Source organism: Heliangelus exortis, chromosome 7 (genome assembly GCF_036169615.1).
Source record: "Heliangelus exortis chromosome 7, bHelExo1.hap1, whole genome shotgun sequence".
NCBI lineage: Eukaryota > Metazoa > Chordata > Aves > Apodiformes > Trochilidae > Heliangelus > Heliangelus exortis.
The window spans coordinates 8,856,784-8,884,337 of NC_092428.1; the positions used below are offsets into that span (position 1 = coordinate 8,856,784).

The 27,554-nt window shown below is 35.9% G+C and overlaps 1 protein-coding gene across 3 annotated transcripts; it reads left to right on the forward strand.

The window, feature by feature from the left end:
• Positions 1 to 11: 11 nt before the first annotated feature.
• Positions 12 to 27,554, forward strand: MARCHF5 (membrane associated ring-CH-type finger 5). Of its 3 annotated transcripts, none has more exons than XM_071748655.1 (6): positions 12 to 143; positions 15,649 to 15,851; positions 21,076 to 21,206; positions 23,625 to 23,808; positions 24,235 to 24,401; positions 25,250 to 27,554. In XM_071748655.1, exons 1-6 carry the CDS (start codon positions 100 to 102, stop codon positions 25,364 to 25,366), a joined length of 846 nt encoding a protein of 281 aa, XP_071604756.1. In that variant the 5' UTR covers positions 12 to 99; the 3' UTR covers positions 25,367 to 27,554. The 3 variants fall into 3 exon arrangements, with proteins under 3 accessions (XP_071604756.1, XP_071604757.1, XP_071604758.1); XM_071748656.1 differs by having other exon boundaries at positions 21,106 to 21,206; XM_071748657.1 differs by lacking the exon at positions 12 to 143 and adding an exon at positions 8,442 to 8,463.

Here is a 27,554-nt window from a genome sequence, read left to right on the forward strand (position 1 = left end):
GTCTACTGCCCCACGCGTTACGCGCGGCTTCGTCGGCTCCGGGGCTGCCTTTGTCAGGCTCCGGGCCCTCATCTAGGCCCGTCCCTCCTCCCGGAAGCCATGTCTGAGCAGACGGGCTTGGCCGTGCCGCAGACCATGGACAGGTACGGGGAGGACAGGCACACCGGGAGGGAACCCCCGGAGTGGGCGTGCGAGTCCCCGGTCGCCTACGCGGCTGCGTAGATCGGGGCAGGTCTGCGCTGGTTGTGGCGTGTTCGGGCCGGCGGGCCGCAGGGGGTTTTTGCAGTGGGTTTTTGCAGTGGGTTGCTTCGGAGCGGGGCCCTCGCAGGCCTTACTGGCCGAGAGACGAGGTGGGGCACGGCCTGGACCGGTGGCTCGGGTCCGGTTTCACTCTTGGGCTTCCGGAAACTGGTGGTCTGGGCGAAGTCTTGCAAGCTCTGTCGTAAATAGACGCTAAGAAGCGCGGGCAGCAGGTTCCTTATGGCAGCCTTTAGGCAGGAGGAGGTGTGTCTGCATTGACAGGGGTTCTGGGCACAATGGTGGAGGTCTCTAGAAGGCTGTTCGCTTTCTGTGGGCCTAGAAGATACTCTAGGTGTGGGAAGGCATGTAAAATAAGGCACTGAAAGATTACTAAAGCCTAAGCTGGTCCTGTTTGTTTTGTTGATGGTTTTATGATCTTTGAAGAAAACCTGTAATTCCTTTTTGGTATGTTGTAATAAGTGCAGCCTAAAATGTACTTAAATGTAGGGGAGGAAAGAGTCTTACTAACTCTTAAATTATTTTTATTCTGCTTGTTTTCTCTTTTTGCTTTTATTTGACTGTGTAGTACTTTCACCCATTTCTGCTGAGAACTTAAGATTCCTTGTGTACAATTTTGAATCATCCTTTAAGACCCACCCCTATAAACAGCGAAAACAGAGCTATACTGTTACTGCAGGAGTTGTGATAGCCTGGTATCTCAGAAGGTGGGGACCTGAAAGGAATTAGGCTTCTTTTGGTGAACCTGTCAAGCTTTCATCATAAGGAAGCCAAAAAAAAAAAAAAAAAAAAAAAACCCACCCCAAAACCGGGTGTTTTTTTCCTTTCCAGGTTATCTCTAAAGAAAGAGGATTTAGCAAAATACAGGCTGTCATCAGGCAAGTGATGGAGATATAAACTGTATGAGGGAGGGGCAGAACTTTTGCAGCCTGGAAGGTGAGGATAAGAAGTTTCAATTTGATTTAGAAAGAGGACAAAAGTGAGCTTGGGAGGGAGGAGAAGTTCTTTGTGTTTTAGTAAAACTGAAGAAGTGAGGGGTGATGGTGGGATGATTTAGGTTATAATTTGGAACAATGCTTGTCAAGGAGGCTAGTGACCAGGAACCATAAATGCATTTCCGGGAAGCAACAGGAAGGAGGTATAGATTTTTTGAAAACTTTTTAGGAAAGTATTCTGTTGGATATGATCCTTGTGAATGTAGGGAATAAAAGGGAAGAGTTAAGAACACAAAGAATTGGGAAGAGGATGATGCCACTGTTAGTGGTGGGGAGGAAAAGATCAGGAAGAATGTAAATCAACTCTTCTTAAACAAACAAACACAAAATTAAATCTTATCTGCATCTTGAAGCTTTTAGTTCATTAATATATAGTAGTATATGTTTTGGTCTTTCTAGGAAACCACAATTTTTGGGAAATGGCTGTAAGATGGTGTTTATACCCTCTTAAGAACAACTGTTAAATTAGTTAAATTAATGCTAAATTAAATAGTTAAAATAAATTAAATTAATAGTTAAATTAAAACTGTTAAATTAAATAGTTAATTAAAAAAAGGAAATTATCTAGTGGCTAGACCACTTTACTGTTCTTCAATTATTATGTGTAATGTATATGTGCGTTTTGATGCACCTTTAATATTCTTGTATCCTTTCAGCTTTGTGAAATTGTAACTTGTGTCTCTGACTTTCCAGTAAACTTGGAGTAGCAGAGTTGATATTATCTAAAACAACTGGCAAGTGTCACTTATTTTCTTAACAGTGGGGTAAATGTTTAAGTACCTAGGCAGCATAAAAGGAGCTATGAAGAGTGGACTCAGTATAGGAAACTCTAAAAACATTGTGAAATGTAGTGAATGGAGTATTACAAAGTAAGCAGTAAGAGCCAAGTATTTAGGATTTTAATTATTTTAGGGTGTACTACAATACAAATATAAGTGTTTTGGAGTAGATAAGACCTCAAAATGCAGTCAGTGTAAATATTTTTTCAGTTACATATTCGGTTTATAGAGTTAAGTTGGAAGAAAAGAGTTTTCATTTTGATATTTCTGAAGGCTATAAATAATTATTTTTACATTTTATGGAATCATCATCAAGATAAACCTCCAACATTTGTGATGTTCTGAATGGCACTAGGATATTAAATTTTTACAGCAAAATTATTGTGCCTAGTATGCTAAGATCATGAACTAAGTCAGTTGTTCTTATGTTTGCAAATATGATTTTGAAAATGCACAAAAACCCCTGAAGTATTCTGTGGGCTTTTTTCATGTTTTATTCACTTAGGTCCTATACAGTTCCTCTCAGTACTGTTTGACAAAAGGTCTTCCAATTGAACGCTTAGTTGTATCTTCTAGAGGCTCTGTATAGGACCTGTCACAGCAGGTATTCTGGCTTCTTAATGTGTTTTTCAAACATTTTCATTCTTATGGGTAACTTTGAGGATAAGATGTTGAACTTTCTGGTGGATTTTGGTGCTTCATTTGAGTGAAAACTTAATCCTTTAAATACTTAGTATTTTTCTTGTGTCGTTTGCTTGTCAAGTACTATTTGACTTGACATTTTATATAATTATGTTTTTAAGCAGAGCCAATGTATAAGTTCTGTTTCTAAGTTATGTCTATAGCTATATCTTGTCAGTTTGCTATTCCATAGCCTTCTATAGTAGATTGCATGTCATTGCCATGACATCAGTTGGCTGATCCATCTTACCATGTAGTCTTTTTACTGTCTTGGTTGAGCAGATGCTTTCTAAAGTGACAAGATAGGAAAAATAGTTATTAAATGTGTACTTGCCATTATGAAGTCTGTGCTGGCGAGTCCACATTGATAGAAAACATGGACAGTGTAAATATTTGAATGATTTAAAAAATACTCAGTGTTGTAAAATTTTAAAAATGTCTCATCAGCTGATCTCTTATTTGTTTGCTTCTGAAGATGAATGTTTAGCCATACAAAAGCTGTTTCCTAGCTATGTCATTGTCTGTGTCTACCTTAATATAATGCTAAAATATACTAATTTTCTTAAGCTTTTTTTTTTTTTACTTCAGTCAGATTATGTGTGGGTTTCTCATGCAATTGCTTACACCAGTGCTTCAGAGTGCTGGCATTTTATTTTATAGGATTTTTTTAAAAGCATGTTTGTGGTAATGATTGTGGTACTCTACTCCCTCCTTTACATCAATTTGCCAGCTGGTCAGTACCTGGTCATTTTTACATTTTGATTTTTTAGTATGCAGTGATGTTAGTCAAAATATGATAAATAATTTGTGCAGGTACATACTGAAGAATTTGTATAATGATAATTTTAGCATGATTTAACTTTTGAATTAGCATGCTTTATTTTCTGAGTGAACACTAGTTCAGCTGTAGCTGGTATGTAGCCCTCCTTGATAGACACTAGCATGACATCGTATGCCCTGTTTTGTTCTCTACCCTTGTCATTCCTTATTTAAAGGAGACCAATAGAGTTGAAATTATAGGTGGACTTTAAAAGCAATTAAAATAAAAAATGCAGGATTATAGTAGGCTTAAGAAATTACTTGTGCTGTCAAGAGAGGAGTTGCAACTGATCTTTCTCTTTGCTGGAGTACTGAAGTGTCAGGAAAATGAAAGCAATTGAGGTTTAGAAGCAGCAAAATAGCAAATTTTCATGGGTTTTTTAGTTGAGCTTTCTGAACTGTCATCAGATGCAGTGGCATTTTTTATTTTTAAAGAAAAACACATAGGCAGATGGTTTTGTACATAATTTTCAGTTGCTTCTTTCACTCCAGTTAGCGTGCATGTCATTTTTTTGCCAGTATGAATCTTTTACTTCTGTCTTTGGAAGTGTGGGTGGGCACTGATTTATTTGCACAATTAGCTGTTCATACTTTAGTAACCAAAGACACAGGTTTGGATTAAGACCTTAATGCTGCAAGCTAAGCAATGTAATTAGTGCAGTGTTGTCCTTAATTAAAGACCTTTATTCTGAACTGCTTAAACTTGTACTGGATATTGTGCACTGTTGAATAATCTTGATGACTGAAGTTGACACATAAAGAAATCTTAGTAGGAGTGGAGTTCAGCAGGGTAAGATATGCAGAGCAATGAACACCCTAAAACAGAATTTATGTAATATTACTACTTTTCACAACTGTTTTCTGTCTCTGCAGTTATTCAGTCTGTTTGTTCTTCTTGCCCTGCTAAGCACTCCTCTTGCCCTACATGATGAATTATTTTCTCTCTGTACAGCACAGTTCAAGTCATGCTCTTTTTTGAGAGAGAACTTTCCATGGCTTCTGGAAGTAGCAAGTAGAAGTACCTGATTTTCTGTTATTCCTCTAGAGTAGGTTATGTATGCTTAAAGACAGAGTATAAAAATAAAAGAGTGGGCTGTGCTGGGCTAATCTCTACCAGAAAGTAAACAAGGTGTCCTTCCCTGTTTTTACCCCAACTGATTGGAAGTTAATGTTGATACAGGAAGGAAAAAACAAAAATTACAGCTATCTTAGAGCAGGTTAGAAGAATGAAAGTTTCACATAATACTAACATCCTAATAGGTTTTTTTGGGTTTTTTGTTTGCTTGTTTTTATATTATGCTTCATCCCAGGTATGTCCCTTGCTATTACAGTTCTCTATACCCAGGGTTTCTATGTAGCTGGAGTTCTTCTGTGTCTTATTGGTAAAGACGATTAGTGAAGACTTACTGCAGACCTGTAGAATGTCTTTTGTCCATGTGTAGTATAAAAGTATCAGCATGTTATTTATAAACTGTCCTACCTTTTTACAGTCATCTTATGTACATTATACTCCCATCTTTGTCTTCTTTGATATCCCTAGGAATAAATATACATGTTTTAATTCCTGCTTAACTGCCTTCCATCTGCAGGTAGAAGTTGTTATAATTCCTCCTATCCGACTGGGAAAACTCTTGAGAGACTATCATATCACAGATTGTTTCCTTTGGCATGGTGTCCTACAGTACTTGCTAAAGTTATAACTTTTGACAATGCAAATTTATTGAATAACTATCTTAAATTTAATGATATATAAAGTATCTGAACCTTTTAATTAGTCTAATTCTGGAAGAACTTTATGAGTAATACTTAAAGTAGTAGTGAATATCCTATCTAGGACTTTTTTCCTTGGTGCCATCTGAACCTGCTTAAGATTTTAACTTTACAGAATGGGTGGAGGTTCCATGTATGAAAGTGATAAGAGCTTTTTGATGCATCTTATTTTTTCTTCTCTGCAACAGAATGAGTTGAGTCTTAGCTTGTTATAGGATGTAATACCTACCTTTATCAAAAGAGTGCTTGAATTTCCTGATTTTTACTGACACTTTTGTGGCTTAACACAAGCAGCAAATCTATCTTAAGTGCAGAAGAAATAAAAAAACCAATTTGAAGGGGTTTAATTCTTTTAAGCAAACTGCTCCTAGTTAATGTTTCCAACTGAAACTGTTCCTAAGGTTACACAAGATAGACAAGGAGCTGGAGCACATGACATACTAGGAAAAGCCAGAAGGAACTGAGCCTGCTTAGTCTGCAGAAGAGATGGCTTGGGAAGACCTAATAACGTTCTAATATCTACTAATGAGCTTGTTCAGAAGACAGTCTGGCTATTTTGGAAGGTTCCTGGCAGAATTATGAGAAATGGTGACTACAAATTTGAACAGAGAGTATTTCAACACATGTGGATGTGGGGAGTAATGTAGCTGAGCTTTGGAACAGCTTTCTAAGGGCATCTTTGTGTCTCTGTCTGTGGACCTTTCCAAGACCCAGCTGGAGAAAAGCTCCAACAAATCAGGTCTGAATTCAGCAGATTGTTGGTTAACACCTGAATTTGCCAGGTGTTGCTTCTGCCTTAGAGAGGAGGCCTGACTTCCAACCCAGGTAATTCTATGGTACCAGGTTTAGATCCAACCCCAATTTAAATAAGGAGATTACATACTATTTGGGCTCTCTTTGCACTGCATGACATGAGCATACTGTGCTTGAGGTGCCAGTACAGGAGGCACAGTCCACTTACACCTTCTGGCACTTAGCCAGTTAGCATTTTCTCTGAAATAGCTACCTAAAAGTTATGATGACGTGTCTAATTGGACTAGCAGCTTTATTTTTTTCCCCTTTTCTCTCCTGTTATTCTGATGCTAATATGAGGCTTTTCATCAATAGCTTTCTACCATTTAATGGAAGTGCTTTGGCTCATAAGTTTTGTGACAATTATTTTGATGAAAGGATTATACATGTCTTGCCTAACAATAATATAGGGTAGGAAAATTTCCAATTAACATTTCCACTTCTAAAATGTTGGCTTTAAAAAAGTTTGTATTAAAGTTCTATTAAATCTGGGACTAGCTGTTCATTTCTTTATTATTTTAAATCTTAATTAATTTATTAAGTTAAAAATGAAAATTAAACTGGCCTGCTATGTAATTTTCTCTGTAATGAGTAAATACCAATTGACTTAAAGGCAAACCATGGATTCTTGGTATGTGCTTATACATGCAAACATATCTCTTCAAAGGTGTATGTATTAAAAGAAAGTGTTAACACAGTGTGATGGTAGTGAGTAATAGAGTTATTATGGATGAGAGGGGCTAGCACCTAGTTACCCTTTTTAAGCCATTTTAATATAATAGTTATTTCCTCATAATCTTTTGAGAAAAAAAGATTAAGCCCTCTATTTTAAAGCTGTAATACTGTTTTTGCAAAGCTTTCAGATCTCTTCTGATGATTTTCTCCTGATAGAAGAGTCTCCTGAGAGCTGAATACCTTTGTTTAGAAGTGGGTATTTTATATTGGACTAAAATGTGCCAACATAAGTTAGCCTTCTATGAGAGATACAATTACAGAAGGCCATGTGCTGTGTGCTTGTGACTGTTCTGCTGGTGAGTCATGCAGTCAGTTCTGCCGGGTGCTCTGGAGAGTTACTTAATGTTATGATCAGGCAACCTGATGTTTCATTCACCTTTGTTCAGGGTAAAGTTTATTTCCAAATTTTCAATGTCTGCCACATCTGAGTGGTTGTTTTTATTGTTCTCAAGGTATTAAAGGCTCAAGAATATCACTTCTTGGTGTTTAATTTTTTTGTATGTGACTTTTAGGTCTCAATTTGTTTTCATCGTATATATTTGCAGTTCGTTTGATGACTGACTTCAGTAGAGCTTTTTGGGTTGCTTCCTTATACTATAGTCTCTAACTTAAGTATTAGCTTTTATATAAGCTATTGAGTTCAAAACAATTTGCTTAGTTTAGCTTTCCTACCAATTTTTGCAGCTTTAGGACTACTTATATTTTTCTTATAATTTCTTTGGAATAACAGAAATGTTGTGTATGGTTTAACTATGAAAGTCTCTAGACACACATCATATAAAAATTGAACTTGTATTTCTCAATTATGTTGCCTAAGAATGGAATGTCAAGTGAATAGCCATAAGGTTGGTTTCTAACAGATTAACTCCATGCTAATTTTACTTCTGTAACTAAAGATGTTGTGCCTGAAGATTAATCTGTATTTTTACATTACCTGCGTGATACTGGAGAATTGCTGCAGGAGACTTGAGTTTGCATAATGCAGACTCTGTAAATGGAACATAGCTTTGCATTTATTATTTATCTTTAGGTTGCCACAGCAGCAGTTTAATGTCAAGACAGTTACAATTTTAGATATATCAAAGTTGGCCTATCCTGTATGTTGCTCCTGATATTTGTAGCATCTGTCATTTACTCTGTACACGTACCACAAATTCCAGTATTGGTATTTTTGTGATGCAACTCTTTCCCTTTCCCCCAGTGCAAAGTAAAATTGCTTAATGCTAACTACATATTTTTATCTTTGAGACTGACAATTGTATTTAACACTCCAGTTTAAAACAGCAGATTAAAAACATCTTGGTACAGTCTTTGAAAACATGGATATGGTTAGTGCTAAGGCTAAGGAAGCTAATAAGTAAATGTTAAATTTCTGTCATGGAAAAGCAAATCCTCCAAGAGATATGACTGCTTGTTATCCCTTTTCTCCCAACTTGAAGAAATAAAGGTTAAATTCATTTGAGTCAACCAAACAAGCACTAACTTGCTTCTTGGCTAATAGATGAAAAATGGACATAGCTATATAATCATCAAATGGCACAGCTCATTACAGAATTCTTATAAAGCAATAAAGCAGTTATACAGTGATTGTGAACCTCAGTCCACAGGCAGCATTTTCAAAGAAGCAGTATGCTGTAAGCAGATTTTTTTTTTTTATGTCAAGTTTAGCGTCAATGCTAATATTTTTAAGTTCTTCAATAATACTAGGAAGTTGTTTTCTGACAACATGAAGAATCTTTTGCATATGCAATTTAGTTATAGCAGTTATTTTAGTATTTTAGCATACTTTTGAGTCTCTCTTTACTAAGAACCTACTGTGTTCTAGAGTTCAGAATAATTTTTTACTGCCTACATTGGTATTTTTCACACAAATCTTCCTCTAGCCTCTATTTTAAAGTGTGGTCATTTTGTGTTAATAAGTTGGAGAGTCAAATAAGAAATTTTTCTGTGCAGTGCTCTTAATTAAATGTTTGTGGGGTTTGTGTTTGCTTTTTTTTCTTTTTCTGTTTTCTCTACAAACATTTTGTATGCATTGGTGTAATTTAAGTGTTGCTGTTTAACCAGAGAGGGTATTGACTGAGCTACTAAAAAAAAATGTTGCAAGTGCTTTTTTTGCTTCTCAAAAAGAGTTGAATTCATGTTGTGATCAAGGATGAAGTTGAAGATACTTTTTCCGGGAGTCAGCCAAGTATTGAAGTTAGATACAGTTACATGTTTGTTGAACTTTTATTGTCACGCAAGTATATCTGATGTATTGGAAACTGGAGACAGTCAAAAATATCCCTATGGAGAGAACACTGCTGTAAGAATTTAGTACAATAGATTGCAGATGAATTACAGCATGAATGGCTTTTAAAACTACTTTAAGGTCTGAAACTGTCTTCCTTTGCTAAATATGGCAGTATTGCTGGAACTAATACAATTTTTTAGCCCCAAGTAATAATCCCTCCTACTTGAAATAATATTATTTGTACATAAATCATATAGTTCAGCTTGTCAGTAGTTGGGTGTCCTGCCTTCCTAGAGGGTCATGTTATCAGTTAGAGAAGGCTGCATGTGGTCTTGCCATCTAAGTGTTCTCGCATTATCTTGAACATGCTAGCAGCTTTCCTTTTCTCAGCCAGGGTGACTATTGGTATATTATAGAATTTTATATTTAGTATATTATAGAATATAGAATTTTAGCTGATCAAGCCTCTTACCACATCAGCTATACCTTGTTATTATGCTGTTCTGCAGTTAGATACTGAGAGAAGCTAAGACTGAGGAATTTTTTTCTGGTTTTAATTTTCCTCATCAGGAGGATCTTTCAGGCATTCTGCTACACAATTTTGTTAATGTTACAGGCAATTAATACATAATTAAGTTGTTTAAAGGAACATTGGTGGAAGAAACTTTGGCTTCTAAAACAACATTTTTTCCATATCTCTGCTACTTTCAGTGTTTGTGATTACTGATGGCTTTGCCAAACAATGCTCAAAAAAGTGTTCTATCTGCATTATAATAAAATATAATTATAAAATATTTTATTCTTGCAAAATAACAAAAACGATTTTAAGGCATTAACTTAATGCTATTAGAATTCTTTAGTCTTTGCTATGTATGTATATACTTTACTTGTTCAACTTTTCAAATCATGTTGTTCAAGGCACACTTCCGTTTTGGAAGCAAATTCTTTTGTTTATGTAGCATTCTTTGTTTGGGTTTTGTTGTTTGTTTTTTTTCCACTTGGTTTTATCCACACTTTTATTTTCCTTTCTATACATGATGGCAGGAATCAGTGTTATTGTCCCCCAGCAGGCATTCAGTAATTTAAATCATTAGAGTTGGATGTCATGCTTTTAATATATAATAGTTTACTAAAACATTTCACATTTTTAAATTAATAATGTGCTTATTATATGAGTAATAGTTTTACCTGATTTGTCCTTTGCTCATATTTAGGAGGGCCCTGGGTTTTTTCACTCCCCTAAGAAATAAATGTTCATAACAGGAAAAGTTCTTTGTATATCTAGGGACTCACACTGAGGCCACTGAGCCATACTGACTTCTCAGATTTTCCTTTTGAAAAAGTGAGAGTAAGATAATATTAAACAAAGCTTTCTAAGAATAATTTTTTAAGTCTTTGTAAAAGAGGTATGCCTGAATAACTGGTTACAAAAGCTTCATTTTTCCAGAATGAAAGGTAGTATTTTTACCATAGTCTAGATTGTCTTTGACAAACTAGAGTCAAAACCCCAATGAGCTAGCTAAATCAGGTGTGTGTGTGTGTGTGTGTGTGTGTTTCTTATTCCAAGTTGGGTCAAAGCAAAGGCCAGAAAAGCCTTGTAAGTTTCAAGCATAATAAGTGGTGGCAGACAGTCAAAGGTTTAATTTTGTCCACAAGCTAGAAAGTTGCCAGCAGGATTCTGTGAGCTGTCCTTTACTCATATCTCTGTCTTTATATAGTGCAGTTAACTTGAGTGTAAAATGTTTCTCCTTAATTTGAGCTGTAATTGAGAATATATAAATAAGTTTGAATTCTAATCACTGGATTTTTCTAGTAATGCTTTGTAGTTAATTATTTTTTGTTTTAATATGTTTGGCTGACTGCTTATTTGGTTTTAGTCATCCTTGGGCTTTTAAAAGCTTTTAAAAATCTAATCTAATCTTGTGCTTAGTGGGTCATGTTATCAGTTAGAGAAGGCTGCATCGGAAACTATATATGAATGCCACTTGTGTGGCCATATGCTCACACCAACACTAGCTTTATTTCTGTTCAACCTTCCCCTGCTGTTTTGAATGAAAGTACTACTTTTGTATTATAGGCTAGTTGCCACTGTTTCTAGTTTCTCATCAACTTCTCCTTTAGTCAGCACTACACCCTGTCCTTGATGACTAGGCAGAGCAGAAATGGTTATTCAGTGAAATGACTTTCAGGAACTGCCTTTGAAGATTTTTGGACTTTATTTCAAGATAACAGCATGTAGAACATCTAGGCTGCCATGTGGCTTCTGTGCCATGCTGCCTTAAAAAAAGGATCTGCAGAAGTCACAATGGAGCATCCAAGAGGACTATTCTCACACTTGTATCTCTGTTCCTTGCTTTGTATGTGTGGGATTTTTTCCCCTTAAGATAGCATAAATATTTTTTGAAAGACAGAGTTTGGGTTGAAGATAATGCAATTTGCACCACAAAGCATGATGTAAACTAATGTTTGTTAGGTAAGTGGTATTTCCTTCTTTGTAGCCTTTTTCAGACATATATAGGCTAGTTTTGCATTCTAGCATTGCATAGTGGCCCTCTAGCACAAGAATCTTACTCCTGCTGGTTTCTTCAAACTCAGGAAAGGAAATGCTTAAGAGCAGCATTTGCAATACATTATTATTTTCTGTCCACACTTCCCCAAGTCTGTAGCGTACCATGGGGTTCTTATGACCCAGGTGCAAGACCTGGCATTTGGCCTTGTTAAACCTCATACAATTAACCTTGGTCCATTGGTCTAACCTGTCCAGGTCCTGCTGTAAGGCTTCCCTACCCTGCAGCAGATTGACACAGCCACCTAGTTTGGTGTCATCTGCAGGTTTACTGAGGGTGCACTCAATCCAATCATCCAAATCATTAATGAAGATACTAAAGAGAAGAGGCCCCAGTACTGGGGGACACCACTCGTGACTTGGTTGCCAGCCAGATTTAGTTACATTTACTACCACTCTTTCAGCCCGACCATCCAGCCAATTTTTTATCCAATGCCGGGTATATTTATCCAAGCCAAGTGCCATAAGATTCTGAAGAAGAATGCTGTGAGAGACAGTGTCAAAAGCTCTGCTCAGGTTCAGGTAAACAATGTCCACAGCTCTTTTCTCATCTACTAAGTGTCATCTTGTTGCAGTAAGAGATCAGGTTAGTCAGACAGGACCTACCTTTTGTAAACCCATGCAGACTGAGCCTGATCACCTGGTTGTCTTGTATGTACCATGTGATGGTACTCAAGATGACCTGCTCCATAACCTTTCCTGGCATCAAACTGACAGGTCTATAGTTCCCTGGATCTTCCTTTCAGCCTTTCTTGTAGAAAACAGTTTAATGTGTTTCCCTACTAAAATTCTAACCAACCCCAAAGTAACCTACCTGTGTTGTATGCTGCTCTTCTAGGTAACCCACTTGATTTTTCCATCATCCTAGTCTTAACACTTTTTCATAATATTAGTCTTGAGAATGAACTTGACAGGTTCAAAGATGAAGAAGAATCTGTCTATAAATTAATCATAAAGATTTCTTAGAGAAGCTCATGAGAAATTGCTGCTTCTGAGCAGCAGAGTTGTGGGTCATCCTTTGGAACAATGCTTTTTTATGGCGAGTTATGGGAATACTTTCAGACATTTCTTCTTCAAGTTACATTTTCAGCCTTTGTTGAATTGGCTGTCTGTGCCATCACTGCTATCAGTTATGTTTCAGCCTTTTCACTTTTTCTTTCAATTTCAGTAAGCCACTCAGACACTTACTGTTTAGAACAGGGATGTTGTACTCTGATAACAAGACATTAGCAAGTTTTCACAGCTTTAAGGGAAAGCAGTTTACTTTCTTTGAGAAAAGCAGAAAAGTTTTCTTAGAGAGATTTCCTATATTTTATGAAGAATCTAGAAGGACAGGAAAAATACTGTTTAGCTTATGGCTCTAGAACATGTCATGCATGTTGAAGTTTGCATTTCCTGTGATAAGGGCTAGGTCCTGCTAAAAGGCATGCAAGAATTTTTTCCAAAAGTATTCTGGTTTTGCTTGCCATTCATACACTGAACAGCAGGGGGGAAAAAATGAAGATTTTTGTAGTCTCATTTGCAGGACTGAATATTTGAACCAGACTGTGAAACAGCTGTGCTGTTCCAGACACACAAGTCATCTTTCATTAAGTGTTGTGGGCAAAAGCTGGGTTGGTGGAGCATGAAGGGTGTCTGTAAACGTTTTACTATTGTAGATATAATTAACTTATTGCTTTTAAATTGCTTTTTTCTATTGCTTCCATAGTTGTGCCTGGTTGAAAACAAAGCTGTGCCATGGTGAATTCAGCTCCCACAGACTGAGGCAGTTTTGATTTAAATAAAATGAATTGGATCCTCTCTTCCCTCCCACCTAAGACTAGTTTGGAGAAAAAAGTAGCCTTAGGAGGAGAACCAAAAAGAATTAAATTCATCAATGAAAAATAAACCAGCCTAGCTCTAGGTATGTCTTTTAGTACTGGAGTGTCTTGCTGGTGTGTTGGAGCTGTAACTTCAACCAGGTACAAGAAAGCGTGGCTTCCTTACCCATCAGAAACTTGTTTGGAGAAACCTGTTTTTACACAGGTTTAAAAGGTTTAAAAACACAGGTTTAAAGGTTTAAAAAAACCTGTTTTTACACAGGTTACAAAGGCCTTGGCTTTCTAGGTTAGTCGTGTAACATTTGGAGGGTAGGATCTGTAGTCTTCAACACAACATTCTCGGCATCCATTTTGCTTCTAATATATGCAGTGTCCTGAAAAGAGTTTGCCTTTGGTAGAGAGAAAAACAGATCCAATAAATAAGTTTTTCTTTGAGTTGGAATGGAAGTTTGAGACTGGAGATACGAACATGCTGAGAAGCTGAATCTAAATGGCATTTGTAACCCTATATTCAGAGCTGAACTCATGGTACTGGCCTTTTTTTTTTTGTATGTGTGTGTGTGTATGTTCTGTTTTGATTATTTTTTTTTAAAGCCAAGGAGGTGTGGAAGAATGCATTAGTGTTACTGATTTAGCTTTGTTGAAGGAGGTTTGACTTTCTATCAGAAACAATGCTTGTCAGCCTTTTCTATTTCAGGTTATCTGAGTAGCAGCCGGTAAGAATCAAGGTCATATTTTATTCAGTACAAGAAAATGGAAAATCTGGCAAGAGCCAAGATACTTGTTTTGAAATGGTTTTATTTAGCCCATTCTGCTGCAGCTGCTGTCAATGGAAAGAGATAAAGCTGATGACAGAATGCAAGGAATTTACTCTTCATAATTCATGACTTGCTAAGGGCTTAAGTCAGTAAAGGATTTTGTTACTCTTCTCATGGTTCTTTCAGGTTTTCAGATATGTTTGCCTGGCAAAAAATTCAATGAAGCAATTAATGAAGATGCATATTTATCTTACTAACTTTAACATAAGGCTTGAATAGAATTTAGTCTACAGGGTATTCATGGGCAAATTAACTACGTAGGAAGACTATGGATGTATTTAAATCTTTCATTATTTGAATGAACTTGAGACTTCAGTGGCTTGGTAGCATCTGACCTTACTGGCACCCACAGACATAATGAGCTCTATTGTGAAGCCTTTAGTTTAAAAATAAAAATTTAAGTTACAGCTTTGGAGCAGTTATAGACCTAGATAGGATGTGGAATGAATGAGTGAGCATTTATCTTTACTGCAGAAAAAAACTGTTAAGAGAAACAATTATCACTAGTGTTGTATTGCTTGTTCTTAAAGTAAATGTGTTTTCTTGATGTAAATAGAACATTAATACACATTGCAAGATAAGAATTCCACAGTATCAAATGCAATGAATGAAAGTGTTTGCCATGCTTTATGATACCTTCAAATCTTTATGGTGGTCTCAGCATTTTCATATTGATTTTTACTAATTTGTGGCTTGGCTGTCTTTCCTCCTTCTGCTTAGGAAGGTTAATGTGTCCTTTTGTTTAGGACTGCTATAGGTGCACATAGGGAGCATGAAGGTGAGAAGAGAAATGGTATTACAGGAGTGCAGAACATGTCAATTCTGAAATAAACACGTGTTGTGGGGAAGGACAGAAAGAAGCAAAGTCAGACTTTGCTTTTACCTTCCCACTAAGATGAATGGAAGAAACTGCAGTTTTGATTAAAGATCTTTCACCTGAACAGTTGAAATCATGATTCTTGAATCTTTATTTTATTTAGTAGCTTAAGAGCATTTCCCAGCTTCTTACTGTCTTAATCACTGATTGTCAGTGGTCATAAATAAGAAACCTTTTACTGTTTTATCTTAATTATGTTACTCAGATTCTTAAGCGAACAAACCAGTTTCAAAATAGTGTTGCAAAACTTCAGTTAGTGGATAGTGTCTCATTAGACTGTGTCTTGATAGTTGGATATCAGGGATGCAGTTATTTACCTGTCTGTAATTAATATGATGTTTAAACAAGTCTGTTGTACAAAATTTTTTTGTGACTAAGAATGAAGCAACAAGCATCACCTCATCTAGGTGCACATTTTCTAAAATTACATACTTTCACATGAAAAGGTTTATTTTAAACACGTAAAAGTAGCAAAAAAAATCTTTTTTTTTCCTTCCTGTAATTACAGAAGCTGCTGGGTTTGTTTTGCTACTGATGAGGATGATCGGACAGCAGAGTGGGTGAGACCTTGCAGGTGCAGGGGCTCTACGAAATGGGTTCATCAGACTTGTCTACAGCGCTGGGTGGATGAAAAGCAAAGAGGAAACAGTACTGCTAGAGTTGCTTGTCCTCAGTGCAATGCAGAATATTTAATAGTATTTCCAAAGCTAGGTAAGAAATGTATTATTTAACTCTTAAACATAATTTAACGGGCTGTTTCTTGATATTGTTTCTATCTTTTTTTTTCATTCCTTTTTTATGCTCAGAGCATCAGTTCTGTTGAAAACTTGTCTATTCCGTTTTCCAGACAGGAAGGAATGACTTCCTATTCTGCTCATGTCTGGTTTGGTGGCCTAGTTAAATACCATCTGAAAAGGATATGGATAAGACTTATAAATGATTAATCTATATTTAATTTACAGTTACTGTGATTTTTGTTGTTGTTGGGCTCAGGGCAACTTCTTTCAGCAACTACCACATACTAGCACATAAACACATTCCTCTTTTTCTTGGAGAAACTTTTATCAAATAAAAGTCAGATGAAGTAACCTCACTGAGCAACCTATTGCATAAAATGTATTGTTACTTTATTTAGGAGGTATTCCTGAGTCAATATTGCTCTGTATTTAAAAGACAGAATTTCTGTGGTTGTTGGGCACAAGCTCTGTTTGTCAAGTTGAAAGAAAAAAGTTGGAGATTGTCGGTCTTCTGAAGTCTACTCACTTGAGTAGCTGGTAGGACACTATACAGTATGTTGCATATATTTAAATTAATAATGGTTGCTATTATTCCAGCCCTCATCTGCCCATATGTTCTGTGGGGTTTATTAAGCAGGGCAAGAAAATGAAATGTCGCCATGGAAACCTAAACTTTGGGTAAAACTGCTCGTTAAAGAAATGCTGATACAGCATGCAGGTACAGGCACTGAGAGGATTTTAAAGACTTTTTTCAAGTATCTAATTTCTTTTACAAAACAGCCAAGAATAACCTGCACTGTCACTTCCTTGGGGCAGTACCTCATTTCTGTTAGTATAAGGGCTGACAAATTTAAGGTGTTAAGGGAATTTTATATGGCAGATGACATCATAGAACATTGAGTAATGGAAAAGAATATGAACTAGTGTGTTGCCGATATCCAAGAAAACCATAGCCTGCAACCTATTATCAAGTTATTCATCACCAGCCACAATTCAGCTTTGCTATAAGGATAAGGTAGAGAGGAATCTTAATCTTCATTATAAAGAAGGCATCAGATGAAAATGTTCAGCATTGCCTTTGGGGAAAAAAATTGTCTGATTTCTGATCATTTACAACATACCACAAAACCTAAAGCTGTTTAAAATTCTTATTTGTATCCTGAATGATGGAATTGTAATGCAAGCTGCATTTGTATTTTGTTTTGGCAGCCGAAAAAAGTGGAAACAAATATAGTTTGGATAGAATACCTGCACATAAACAACAGGCATTTTTATTTGTCCTTGCAGTTAGTGGCATACGTTATTTGAAAGCTAAGATTCCTAAATGCTAACATTCCTTGCTTCTGAAGCTGGCCTAAAATACTTGCACAAGATGGGTCAGCTATTGCATGCAGGCATGCAAGAATCTTTTGATGTAATTTTCCCTCACAGTACTACCCTCTTTCCATTTTTAAAGAGGAGAATAAATATTATTATTGATTTTTTAATGCATAAAAATCCAGACTTGTATACAGGTACAGGAGAACATCTATAGTAGAGCAGGAAAAATTAATCTAGGCCCATCAAACATCAGTCAGGAGCTTGAAGTGCCTTAAACCACCAGTCCTGCCCTTTTGTAGCTCTTTCTAGTAACCCAAAACTGTTTGATCACAACTCGACTATATGTCAGTTAAGGTCACAACTTGGACAGTAAGATGCTTCAACCAAGATGCTGTCAGTAGCCCTTTTCTCTTCAGCAGGGGTCTGTTGAATACAATACTAGTCATACCATTCAAAAACCTAAAATTACTTGAGCAAGGAAGAAGAAGCAGTTAAAGGTTCCCTTTAGTTCAGAAACTTATTTACATTAAGATTTCTCTAACGTATTGCTGCAAACTTTTTTTTTTTTTTTAAAAACAAATTTCTGTGAAAGGGGACTCGCTAACCCAACTTCTTTTATTTATTATTATAGTTCTGAAGTAATATTAACTTGAGGAGACATGGAAGTTTCTTTATAAGTAACAGTAGGTGTTGTCTTGAGTACTTACCAATTCAAAAGACCCCCCTATCCTAAAATTTTACTTCCATTTCAGATCTGATAGCGCATATCGGTTTTAGAGATCATTAGTAACTGTCTTCTTACCATCTGTTTTGTGGTCTTCTGAGAACTTTTTACTGTATAGGAAAACATTATTGACACTTTTTAAATAATAAAAGTATCCTTTAGATAATTTCAGTTTAATAAATCTGAGAAGCGACTTTGACAGAAAAAGCTCTGTTAAATCATGATAGCTTTTACAAAATGAAAAATATTTTTTCTTTTTGTATTTCCTTATTCAGTGTCAAAGTCAGTGATATTTAATTTCCTGATTCTTCCTTAATACAAAAGAAAGAGTTACCATCATCCTTCTTTCTCACTGCCTCCTTTCTGACAGTCTAATTAAAAAATACTTAGCAGAACATTGTTTTGGTAATTTTATCTCAAGATTCTATACCTCATTCTGTAACTTGGTTCTTTTAAAGATTAGCATCAGTAGGTGCAACTTGCTAGTGCTCTCAGTGTTAGACATCTGCTGTTGCCATATCACCTTGCCAACACAAGCATCAGTGCTTTTGTTGCCCTTTAGGACTCTCCAAATATGATGGGCTTTTTGAGTCTTGTCTTCAAAAAAATTTAAATTTTCAAAATGGTCCAATTAAAAAGCTTTTTTAGTGACTGTGGGAAAGAGTCAAGATGTGTAAATTACTGTTCATCTGGTACTCGCAGTTATGACCTTGTTGCTACTATGAGCTCATTGACAGACATTCCAGCACTTTTAAGTCTGTTCTGTTAAACGTAACTATTAATACAGTTGAACTGCTCATTCCAGTTCTTTGTATTTTGAGTAGAGTGTTACTTCTTCAGAAACTCTTTATTTGTGATACTTAATAGGATGCTCAACCGGAGAATAAATTAACTCTATAGTTACACTTTGTCAGCTTCTTACAGACTCATTTACATCATCAGTTGGTGTGTTAGAAGCAGAGTGCTGGTGAGGTATTTACTGTCTTACAAGACACAAAGGAAGCAGCTTCCTTTTAAAACTAGAGCTCATTACTAAAACCAAGAATGCTTGCTGTGCTAAATAAGATACATGCAAAGGTAACCAGATTTAAGTACATTAGTAGTAAGAACCTGAGGTTTTAGCAGAGCTAGAGCTACAATTGAGTACACTAAGCAGTAGTCTGTCCAAGTTGCTCAGGACTGTCCACTAGTCTGATACCCTCTCGATATTTACGATGACTTCTGTCAAGGCTGTGTATAAGCTAAATACATTTAAATTGCAGCTCTTAAGTATGATACTTGCACACATACCCATGTATGGGGAAAAAAAAAGTTACAATCCTTTGACAAGGTCTCTGAATGACCACTGTACAAACAGTATGTAAAATCCTAGCCTCTTTTAAAAAAAGGGGAGGGGAAAAAAACCCACCATGAAACAGATGTATTTGGAAGTGCTTTCCAAGAATGCCATGATAAAACATGACAATGAACAAGTTAAATTAGATGTTCCTGCTGCTTCTTTTCATTAGCTGAGTAGAATTTGTTGTTTTGAAAGCATTCACACTACAGCTGTTTTCTTGAAAGAGAAGAATCAGCCAAGAACTAAATCATGAAACAGAAGTCATGATTTTGTCACTGTGGATAAATTTTCTGCAAAATTTTTTATGTGAACCTCATTTCTTAATTTTATGTTTAAATGCACAGCTTTTAACTCATTTGGTATAAATATTGTAGTTCAAAGACAATCTTTTTTGAAACAGGGTACTAAGTTATAACTAAATAACTTAGAACATAAAATGGTTATGTACTGGCAGTATTCAGGCTAAGAACTGAACTGCATGTGATTTCTATATATTTGGGGAATGCCAAATACAACATTAGGTGAAAAAAAAAAAATAATCCTTGGCACCTAGTGTTCCCAGTTCAGTGCAAGGTCAGAACAAGTTTTGATTAATTGGCTGTCAGGAGGAAAACTGCATACAACTTGGGACAGGTAAACAGAACAGAGCATGGTAACGAGCCTGGCAATTGAAATTCATCTCGTGGAAGTCCTGCTCATCTACTGTATCAGGACTCAGCAAGTCATTTAGCACTATTGCTTAAAAGATCGCCTCTTCCCTACTACACCCTGTTCTCAGCCCTGACCTCAAAAAAAGAAAATCTTAGGAAGAAGTAAAAGAAGTACAGGCTGGAGTGGGTTAATGGTGGTGAGAGACATTGAGGATTAGATACTTGAAGAATGCTAATAGGCTAGTTTTGAGAATATTTTCACTGATCTTGGTAGGAAAAAGCAGGAGAGAGCTAGCAGAACTATTAATGTGTATGAGCTGAAGGAGGACAGTCTGTGTGTAGAATATGTTGACAAATGCAAAAGTAATGTGGAATCTGATCATGGTGATGACATTTTTCACTTCCATACATACATTTCAGTCTTTAGTTTCTGGCTTTTGCTTTGCTGGTACTCTTACTATCTCCCCAATATAAGATGCAAGCATGACCTTGTTTACCTGCCTCACTGTAGCTGGTCAGGGTGTGAATGTGTTACTCTTTGCAGGTCTGGAAAGTGCAGTTGTCCATAGACGGGACAATGAAACTCTATGCATTGTTGTCAAAGGCACTCAACAAACTGAATAGGAGGGTGTTTTTACTCTGTCATCCTCTAAAAACACTGACTGCAGCCTCTTCCAGCAGTAGCAATTTTCCATATTGATTGAGTTACTTTCTACTGTGAAACAGGGTAGTTTAGTGACAGAATTCTCAGATGAAATTTTCAAAGATAAGTACATGAAGTCCATTGTAACTAACTATTAATTCTTCCTGTTGCAAACTAAAATATCTAACAAAAAAGCTACTAACAAAATGCCCTCTGCAACAGAACAGTTCTAATTCAACACAAAGGAAGCTAGTCAACTTTAGTGGGCATATTAGTCAGTGTTCTAACCAGCATATTAATGTCTCAGGAAGATATTGTGTTGAATAAAATGATAGGTAAAAATAAGTTTTCAGTTCAGCTTAGTAGCTTTTTAGTAACATGTTCTCATTTAAGCAGCATGTGTGAAATGTCAGATTTGTATTTTGCCAAGTTTTTTCTTTCTCATCAGTGACAGATGCTGAGAGCTTTCTTTGGTATCCTAATCTATATCTATCTTGAAACCTTACTTTTCCTTTATCATAGGTCCAGTTGTTTACGTTTTGGATCTTGCAGATCGACTGATCTCAAAGGCATGTCCGTTTGCTGCAGCTGGAATAATGGTGGGCTCTATATACTGGACAGCTGTTACATATGGAGCTGTGACAGTGATGCAGGTACACGTTATATTCCTTCTACTTACCAGCTTTGAAAGATAATCTTGTAAAGGAAAAGTCGATTAATAAGATTCTTCTTTTCTGGGCTTAAAACAGGCATTAGCTGCTTTTAGCACTTCCAGTGTGGTTAATAAGTGAATTCAAGATGGGTGAATATAAAGCTTCTCACTTTTAGCTTATCATTGGGTATAAAGCCAAGTATGCCTGGTCAAGGGTGGTTCTGTCTGCAACTAACAAAATTCACTTCTACTGCACCTGGCTGCCCTGTGCATGGGCAGTTCCCATACACCAGTTCTGTTCCTACAGAAAAGACTTAACAACAACAATTTGTTAACTACTTAACAAATCTGTATGTTAATAAGTATTCCTCTACACAGTTCTAAATATTTAAAATTAGAAATATATAAAAATGCAGCCTAGCCCTTCTCCATGTAAATCATATGGCGCTACTTTTTCTTGACCTGTGTGGTACTGTCCTGCAGTTTTGCAAGTCACTCCATGTCAAATTGTGTTCCCTTACAGGAATATTGCAACCATCTGTAATAGTACAGCTAGACTTCCTGAAATATACTAAGCCTTTGTCTGTAGGAACTTGTATGACCTTTTTAACTTCTCTAGAACTATATAACCAAATGGAAAGATAAATGCTCCTTTTATAGTTTTTTGCTTTTGAAATGAGGATCTGTTGAAACATTAGTTCAGACAGCTGGTCAAATCCCAGATTTGAAGAATTAAGTATTTTCCTCCGATTCAATATTTTGATATATATATGGCATGCTGGGTAAGACTGCAATTTCTTTCTGCCTACAACAGTGGAGATTAAACTGGGAGTGGAGGGAAACTGTTTCACCTCTCTTACCACCCCAAATTTGCTAGATTTAATACAGTTTGTTTCCTGATGCATTTCAGATGCCTTCTGAAATGCCAGAGAGAAGCACAAAAGCTATTTTTAAAGGTTAAGCTTCTGATGGAGAAGAATAAATACAGAATTGACATTGTCACTCGAGTAGTAGCTTAGTCAGTAACTAATACGGGTTTACTGAGAACAGAGAGAAATAGTAATCTAAAGAAGAAGAGAGAAGATACTGAGACTTTTTTTGATGGATAAAGATGATAAGGACAAAAAAGGATAGTTTCAGACATCACACTTTGAATGGAAGATACTGAGGAAGCTGAAAGACAATTGCAAAATATTTTTTTTCAGGAATAATCTTTTGGTGGCAATAATAGTGGTTGGCCACAGTATATAACCATTTCCTGTTCTAGAAGAATAATATGAAATTATTTGGTAAAAAGTACAATTTGAAGGTACTGTGGTACTTTTTCCCAGCTTCTGCCCTGTTTTTGGATTTTTTTGTTGGATTTTCTCAATTACGCTATTGTTGCATGTTCTATTCACCTAAGTTTTGTGCAAGTGAAGACTCAATAGATTTTTATATTTGTGGAGAAGTCAGGAAGTAAATGCAAACATGTCAGGAAATCCAGTGCCTGACAAACATAATAACTATTTTAGTGGGTTTAGTCTTCCTGCATTCTAATGGAAAAAGTCATGAAGGAGCCTGTTCTTCCTAGAAGCACTAAAAGGACTGTTAGAATTTAGTAATTCTTAGATTGAGATGATTCTAGAGGATACCTTCCACTAATGTATTTTTTCCCTCAGCCCTATTAGGGTTACTTAAAATAAGATGTACTTTTAAGGAAAACATAAGGCATTGCTCTGTTACAGTTTTAATACATGCATTTGATAAATACAAACTCTTATTTTTTTTATGTGCCTAAAACAGTAATGCCTGACCTTTGAAGTCATAGCACTAACCATGTTTTAAACAAGGTACAGGTGAAGATGTGCTGCTGTTTTCACTAATATTGAAAATAATGTATCTCTTCCTGCATTGTCCATAGAAGCAGTATTTTTTAACACTGTGATCTCTGTTGCATAAAGTATTCTTAAATAACAGAAATTTTTAATTAAATCATCCTGCAATGTTTCCTATCAGTTTTTCCTGTAAAGAGTAGTATCTAATTAATTTATGAGGTAGAATTAACCATTCTAAATTGTAAATTCTTCTTCATGTTTTGGAAGGTATATCGTTTTGATGTTTCAGATGTTTAGGCTTCTTCTTGCACAGAAGCACTTGAAACTCTTCTTGAAGTGGTAAGGAAGTCTCTGCAAGATAAAGGACTTGCAAACTTGAGCTGGTAGCTTGCCCGCATTATGCTTGATAAGCAAGCAAGGGAAAACCAAGTATTTTAGGCAAAACTCTGTTCTTTTTTTCTTTCTTTAACTTGAAATGCCTGGGCAGCCCCAAACAAATTAGAAATGTTACAGTCTTTGTATGTAAAAACATAATATTTATTTCAGTTCTTGGAAGTTACATTCTTTGAGGCCTTTATGTTTGCCAACTGTATATTTACCAGGTTGTGGGTCACAAAGAAGGTCTTGATGTCATGGAGAGAGCTGATCCTTTGTTTCTTTTGATTGGACTTCCCACTATCCCAGTCATGCTAATATTGGGCAAAATGATTCGTTGGGAGGACTATGTGCTCAGACTGTGGCGCAAATACTCTAATAAGCTACAAATTTTGAACAGCATATTTCCAGGTAATGTGATTACATTTAAAAGGAAATACCAGGCTTGAATTTGGGCCTTTGGGAGATGGGGATAGGAAAGTAGTTCTTGCTATTCTTAAGTAAAAGTGATTAACACCTTCCTTCTCTTATATTCAGTTTATTTAAATTGTGTTTGTATAGTACCTAGTGAGAAATGGGCAAGAGGAGAAGGAACATGGTTTCAGTCAAGGCCTTAGTGAGACAACAACCCACTGAAAACCATGGATCTTGTTTGGAAGAAAAAATAATACAGTCATTTAATGGAAATAGAAGAATACTGAGAAGAGGGATAGTTCCCAAAAAGTAATTGCGCTATAGATCTGTAGTGAAGTGGGGGTGGGTACTAATGTACTTTCTGTCTTCTATGTTGAGGTAGTGGCTTCCTAACATTTTCTCCCTCTACTCTGATTCCTTTAGGCATTGGATGTCCTGTTCCTCGTATTCCAGCAGAGGCCAATCCTTTGGCAGATCATGTCTCTGCTACACGTATTCTATGTGGAGCTCTAGTTTTCCCTACTATTGCCACAATAGTTGGCAAGCTGATGTTCAGCAGTGTTAACTCAAATTTACAAAGGACAATCTTGGTAAGATTCAGTGTTGTTTGTTTCATCAAGGTTTATAATATGGGAACATGAAGTGTTGTTTTTGGGGGGATAAAGGAAAAGTAAAAAGGAACTTAATATGGAACTAAGAGGTGGCATTTGACTGAGGGAAGGGTGAAGGGTGTTGTGTTTTGTTTTGTTTGGTTCTTGTTTGCTTGTTTGTTTTTTTTAATTTTGTCCATTTTGGCCGTGGATAACATGATGTGACATACTTTAGCTTTACAATTGAAACTACTCTCAGTTAAAGGCAAGGCTGAGACTTGTATTTGGTATTAGTACTAGGCAGACCTTAGAAGTAATTAAGAGTGATAATGAAGATGAAGAACCAGTATCATCTAAGAACAACCTGTGCAAGCAAAGTCTGGGGTTATATTGTCAAGCTTTTCATCCTAGCTTCTGTTTAATAATTCTTTGGGAGAATACATTTGTTACTTTTTTTTTCCTTTTTTTTTTTTTTTTTCATATTATTATTCTCATATTATTCCTTGTGCCATGTAATATTCAGAGAAGTGAGGAAAATACATACTTGTCTGCATTTTACTTTGCTCTTTAAAAAGGATGCATTTTGATTATTCTTTTAGAGTATTTGTCAGACTTCCAAGCAAATCAAAGCTTTTAGAAGGTTTTATAGATCTGCTATGTTATCCCCATAAGTAGATTGTGACAGAAAACTTTGAGATAATAATTTGGAATTTTCCTAATTAGCTAAACTTCAAAAGAAAATGCTGTATGATCAGAAAACAGATCTTTTTTGACCAGAAATTTTTAAAAAGAACATTTGCAATTGTGTGATACTAACTGAAGGTTTTCAAAATATCTTTCTATTTTAGGGTGGAATTGCTTTTGTTGCTATAAAAGGAGCTTTTAAGGTCTACTTCAAACAGCAGCAATATTTGCGCCAAGCTCACCGTAAAATTTTAAATTATCCTGAGCAAGAAGGAGCATAAGGCTGTGATCTCCAGATGTCCTACATTCTCACCAAACAGCTTTCCATGTTGTATTGGTTCCATCGTTATTGCACAGTAGTGAAGAATTGTGATAAGTTGCTGCTCCTGTTTTTCATTTTTCCTCTCTATATAATAAAACACTGTCTTGTGGCAGGGTAAATCCTTTCAGCAACCACTGAAGCTAAGAATGTGACTTGGCATTCATTATTTTTGGATATTTCTGTCGGGCAGCAGGCTTCTGAATTACTTTCTTTGAGCCAATATGCTGAATAGGAAAAAAAAAATCAACTACAGAGCAAGAACATTTTAAATTGTGTACTTAATGTAGGCTATATCCAAATGCCTTTTCTTTTACGTGCTTTCGTACCCACTCTCATCCAGTTCAGCATTTCACACAATGAGGGTTTGTTGTTTTTTTTTCAAAGGAAATGAGAGTTGTTACCAAGGAGACATAATTGTGGTACATCAGTCAAAGATTTCCTTGGCTCATGCTGGTATCAAAAATGGAGTGTGAAATACTCAAATAACTGGTCAGACAGAGAAAGCAGAGGATGTATCACTCCCTACAGGACTTGTGTGCCAGCTTTAGCCACCTAAGTACTAGTTGTTGAAATTAGCATGGCTTCTAGGTGACTACTTTATTGCTGGTAATTTTTAGTGTCCTGTTGTATCTTCAGCAGTGCCTACTAATATTTTCTCATGGTTCTTTTACTGTTTTGTTACTGGTGCTGGATAGCATTTTTTTCCTCCACAGTAAAATAATTACATGGGAGAGGTAAATTTCAGTCGTTTGTTTTACAGTTATATATTAAAGCACTCGTTTAGTTTAAATGTTCCTTTTGATTATGTAAAAACCTGTACAGGTACAAAGAACAGTAGAAATGTGAGGAAACAGCACTGGGCACTAAAGCTACATTTAAACTGATAAATCAGGGCATCCTTTGAACTTCCAGACCTGGGTCTGTAACTTGGCTCTGTACCAGGAGTAGGCTCTCTGCTGGCAATATGAACTGTAGAGGAAGAAAAGCTTGGCTGGGAGGGGGTGACACTACAGTTGGGGTACCTAATCTGACCATGGCACATACCAGTAGGATAGACATTCTTAAGACAACTGGGCTCCATTCTGTAAATTACTAAAGGATAAATCTTAAATGTGTAATAAACTAGTTTTTCATACAATGCGTTTGTTCAAAGTAGCAGGCTGAGGGAAACATTAGCACTTCAGTTATTGATGTATTTATAAATTTAATTTTAACAGAAACTAAATGTTTTGTGAAGTTAAATTTTTACAAACCTAATAGGCCATTTGATAGTCATGCCAGACCTAACCTAGATTTAGTACTTGAAGTTTTTTCTTAACAATTTATTTGTTATTCTCAAAGTTGCTTTCTCCTTTCTTGTTTGTATTAGTATGTCAAATGCATGGAGAAAGGTTGAAAAAAAATCTTTTAGTGGAAGTGTAAGTAAATATTTCTCTTCACTAGAAAGGAAGTAAATGCAGAATGGACTTCATATATGACTGCAATAATGTATGTTAGAGAAATTCAAAATAATGATACCTTTTCTATAGTATGTTTATCTTAATTGCTGAGATGTAATATTTTAGAACTGTACAAAAGTGTATATAATGACCAACTAGTATTCCAAAACTATACAGGTATTGAAAATTATACAGTCAGTATCGAATACTTTTGAGGTTCTTGCTGTAACTAAAGAATTACTATAATCTTGTAAGTCTGCTGATTATATTTGTCTTAGCGAGCTCACTTTTATATAAAACTCTAAATAGAGTATCAACCTCTGAAAGTTGTTGCTTTCTCTAAGGTAGTCTTGAAACAATTTAATATGTACTTCTTACAGAAATCCTTATTTCAAGAAAATAGCTTTTCAGTGGTCTTCGCTGTATATATTTCCAACCAATTTATTACTGTTTTTTTTTAAGTCTCATGAAGAAATCAAATTATGCAAATTAGTGGGTTTGAAAGTTGTTGAAACTTGTTCCATGGGGAAAGCACATTGTTTCTTCTTGAAGTTAAAGGTATTGTAAAAATACAATTATAAAAATATTGTATGGATTATAAAATAATTTCACCTGAGTGGCAGAATGTCATTACTCTGTAAATCTTGTTTTTAAGTATTGCAAATTATACTTATGTTGAATTAGGTTGAATAAATATTTTTTACACTC

What these genes read in the sequence shown, in the direction of transcription:
- MARCHF5 (XM_071748655.1), top strand. Translation starts at nt 100, where the DNA reads ATGTCTGAGCAGACGGGCTTGGCCGTGCCGCAGACCATGGACAG. An exon ending in AATAGTATTTCCAAAGCTAG is followed by an intron (nt 15,852 to 21,075) that starts GTAAGAAATGTA and finishes CCTTTATCATAG; the next exon opens with GTCCAGTTGTTTACGTTTTG. An exon ending in GAGCTGTGACAGTGATGCAG is followed by an intron (nt 21,207 to 23,624) that starts GTACACGTTATA and finishes TATATTTACCAG; the next exon opens with GTTGTGGGTCACAAAGAAGG.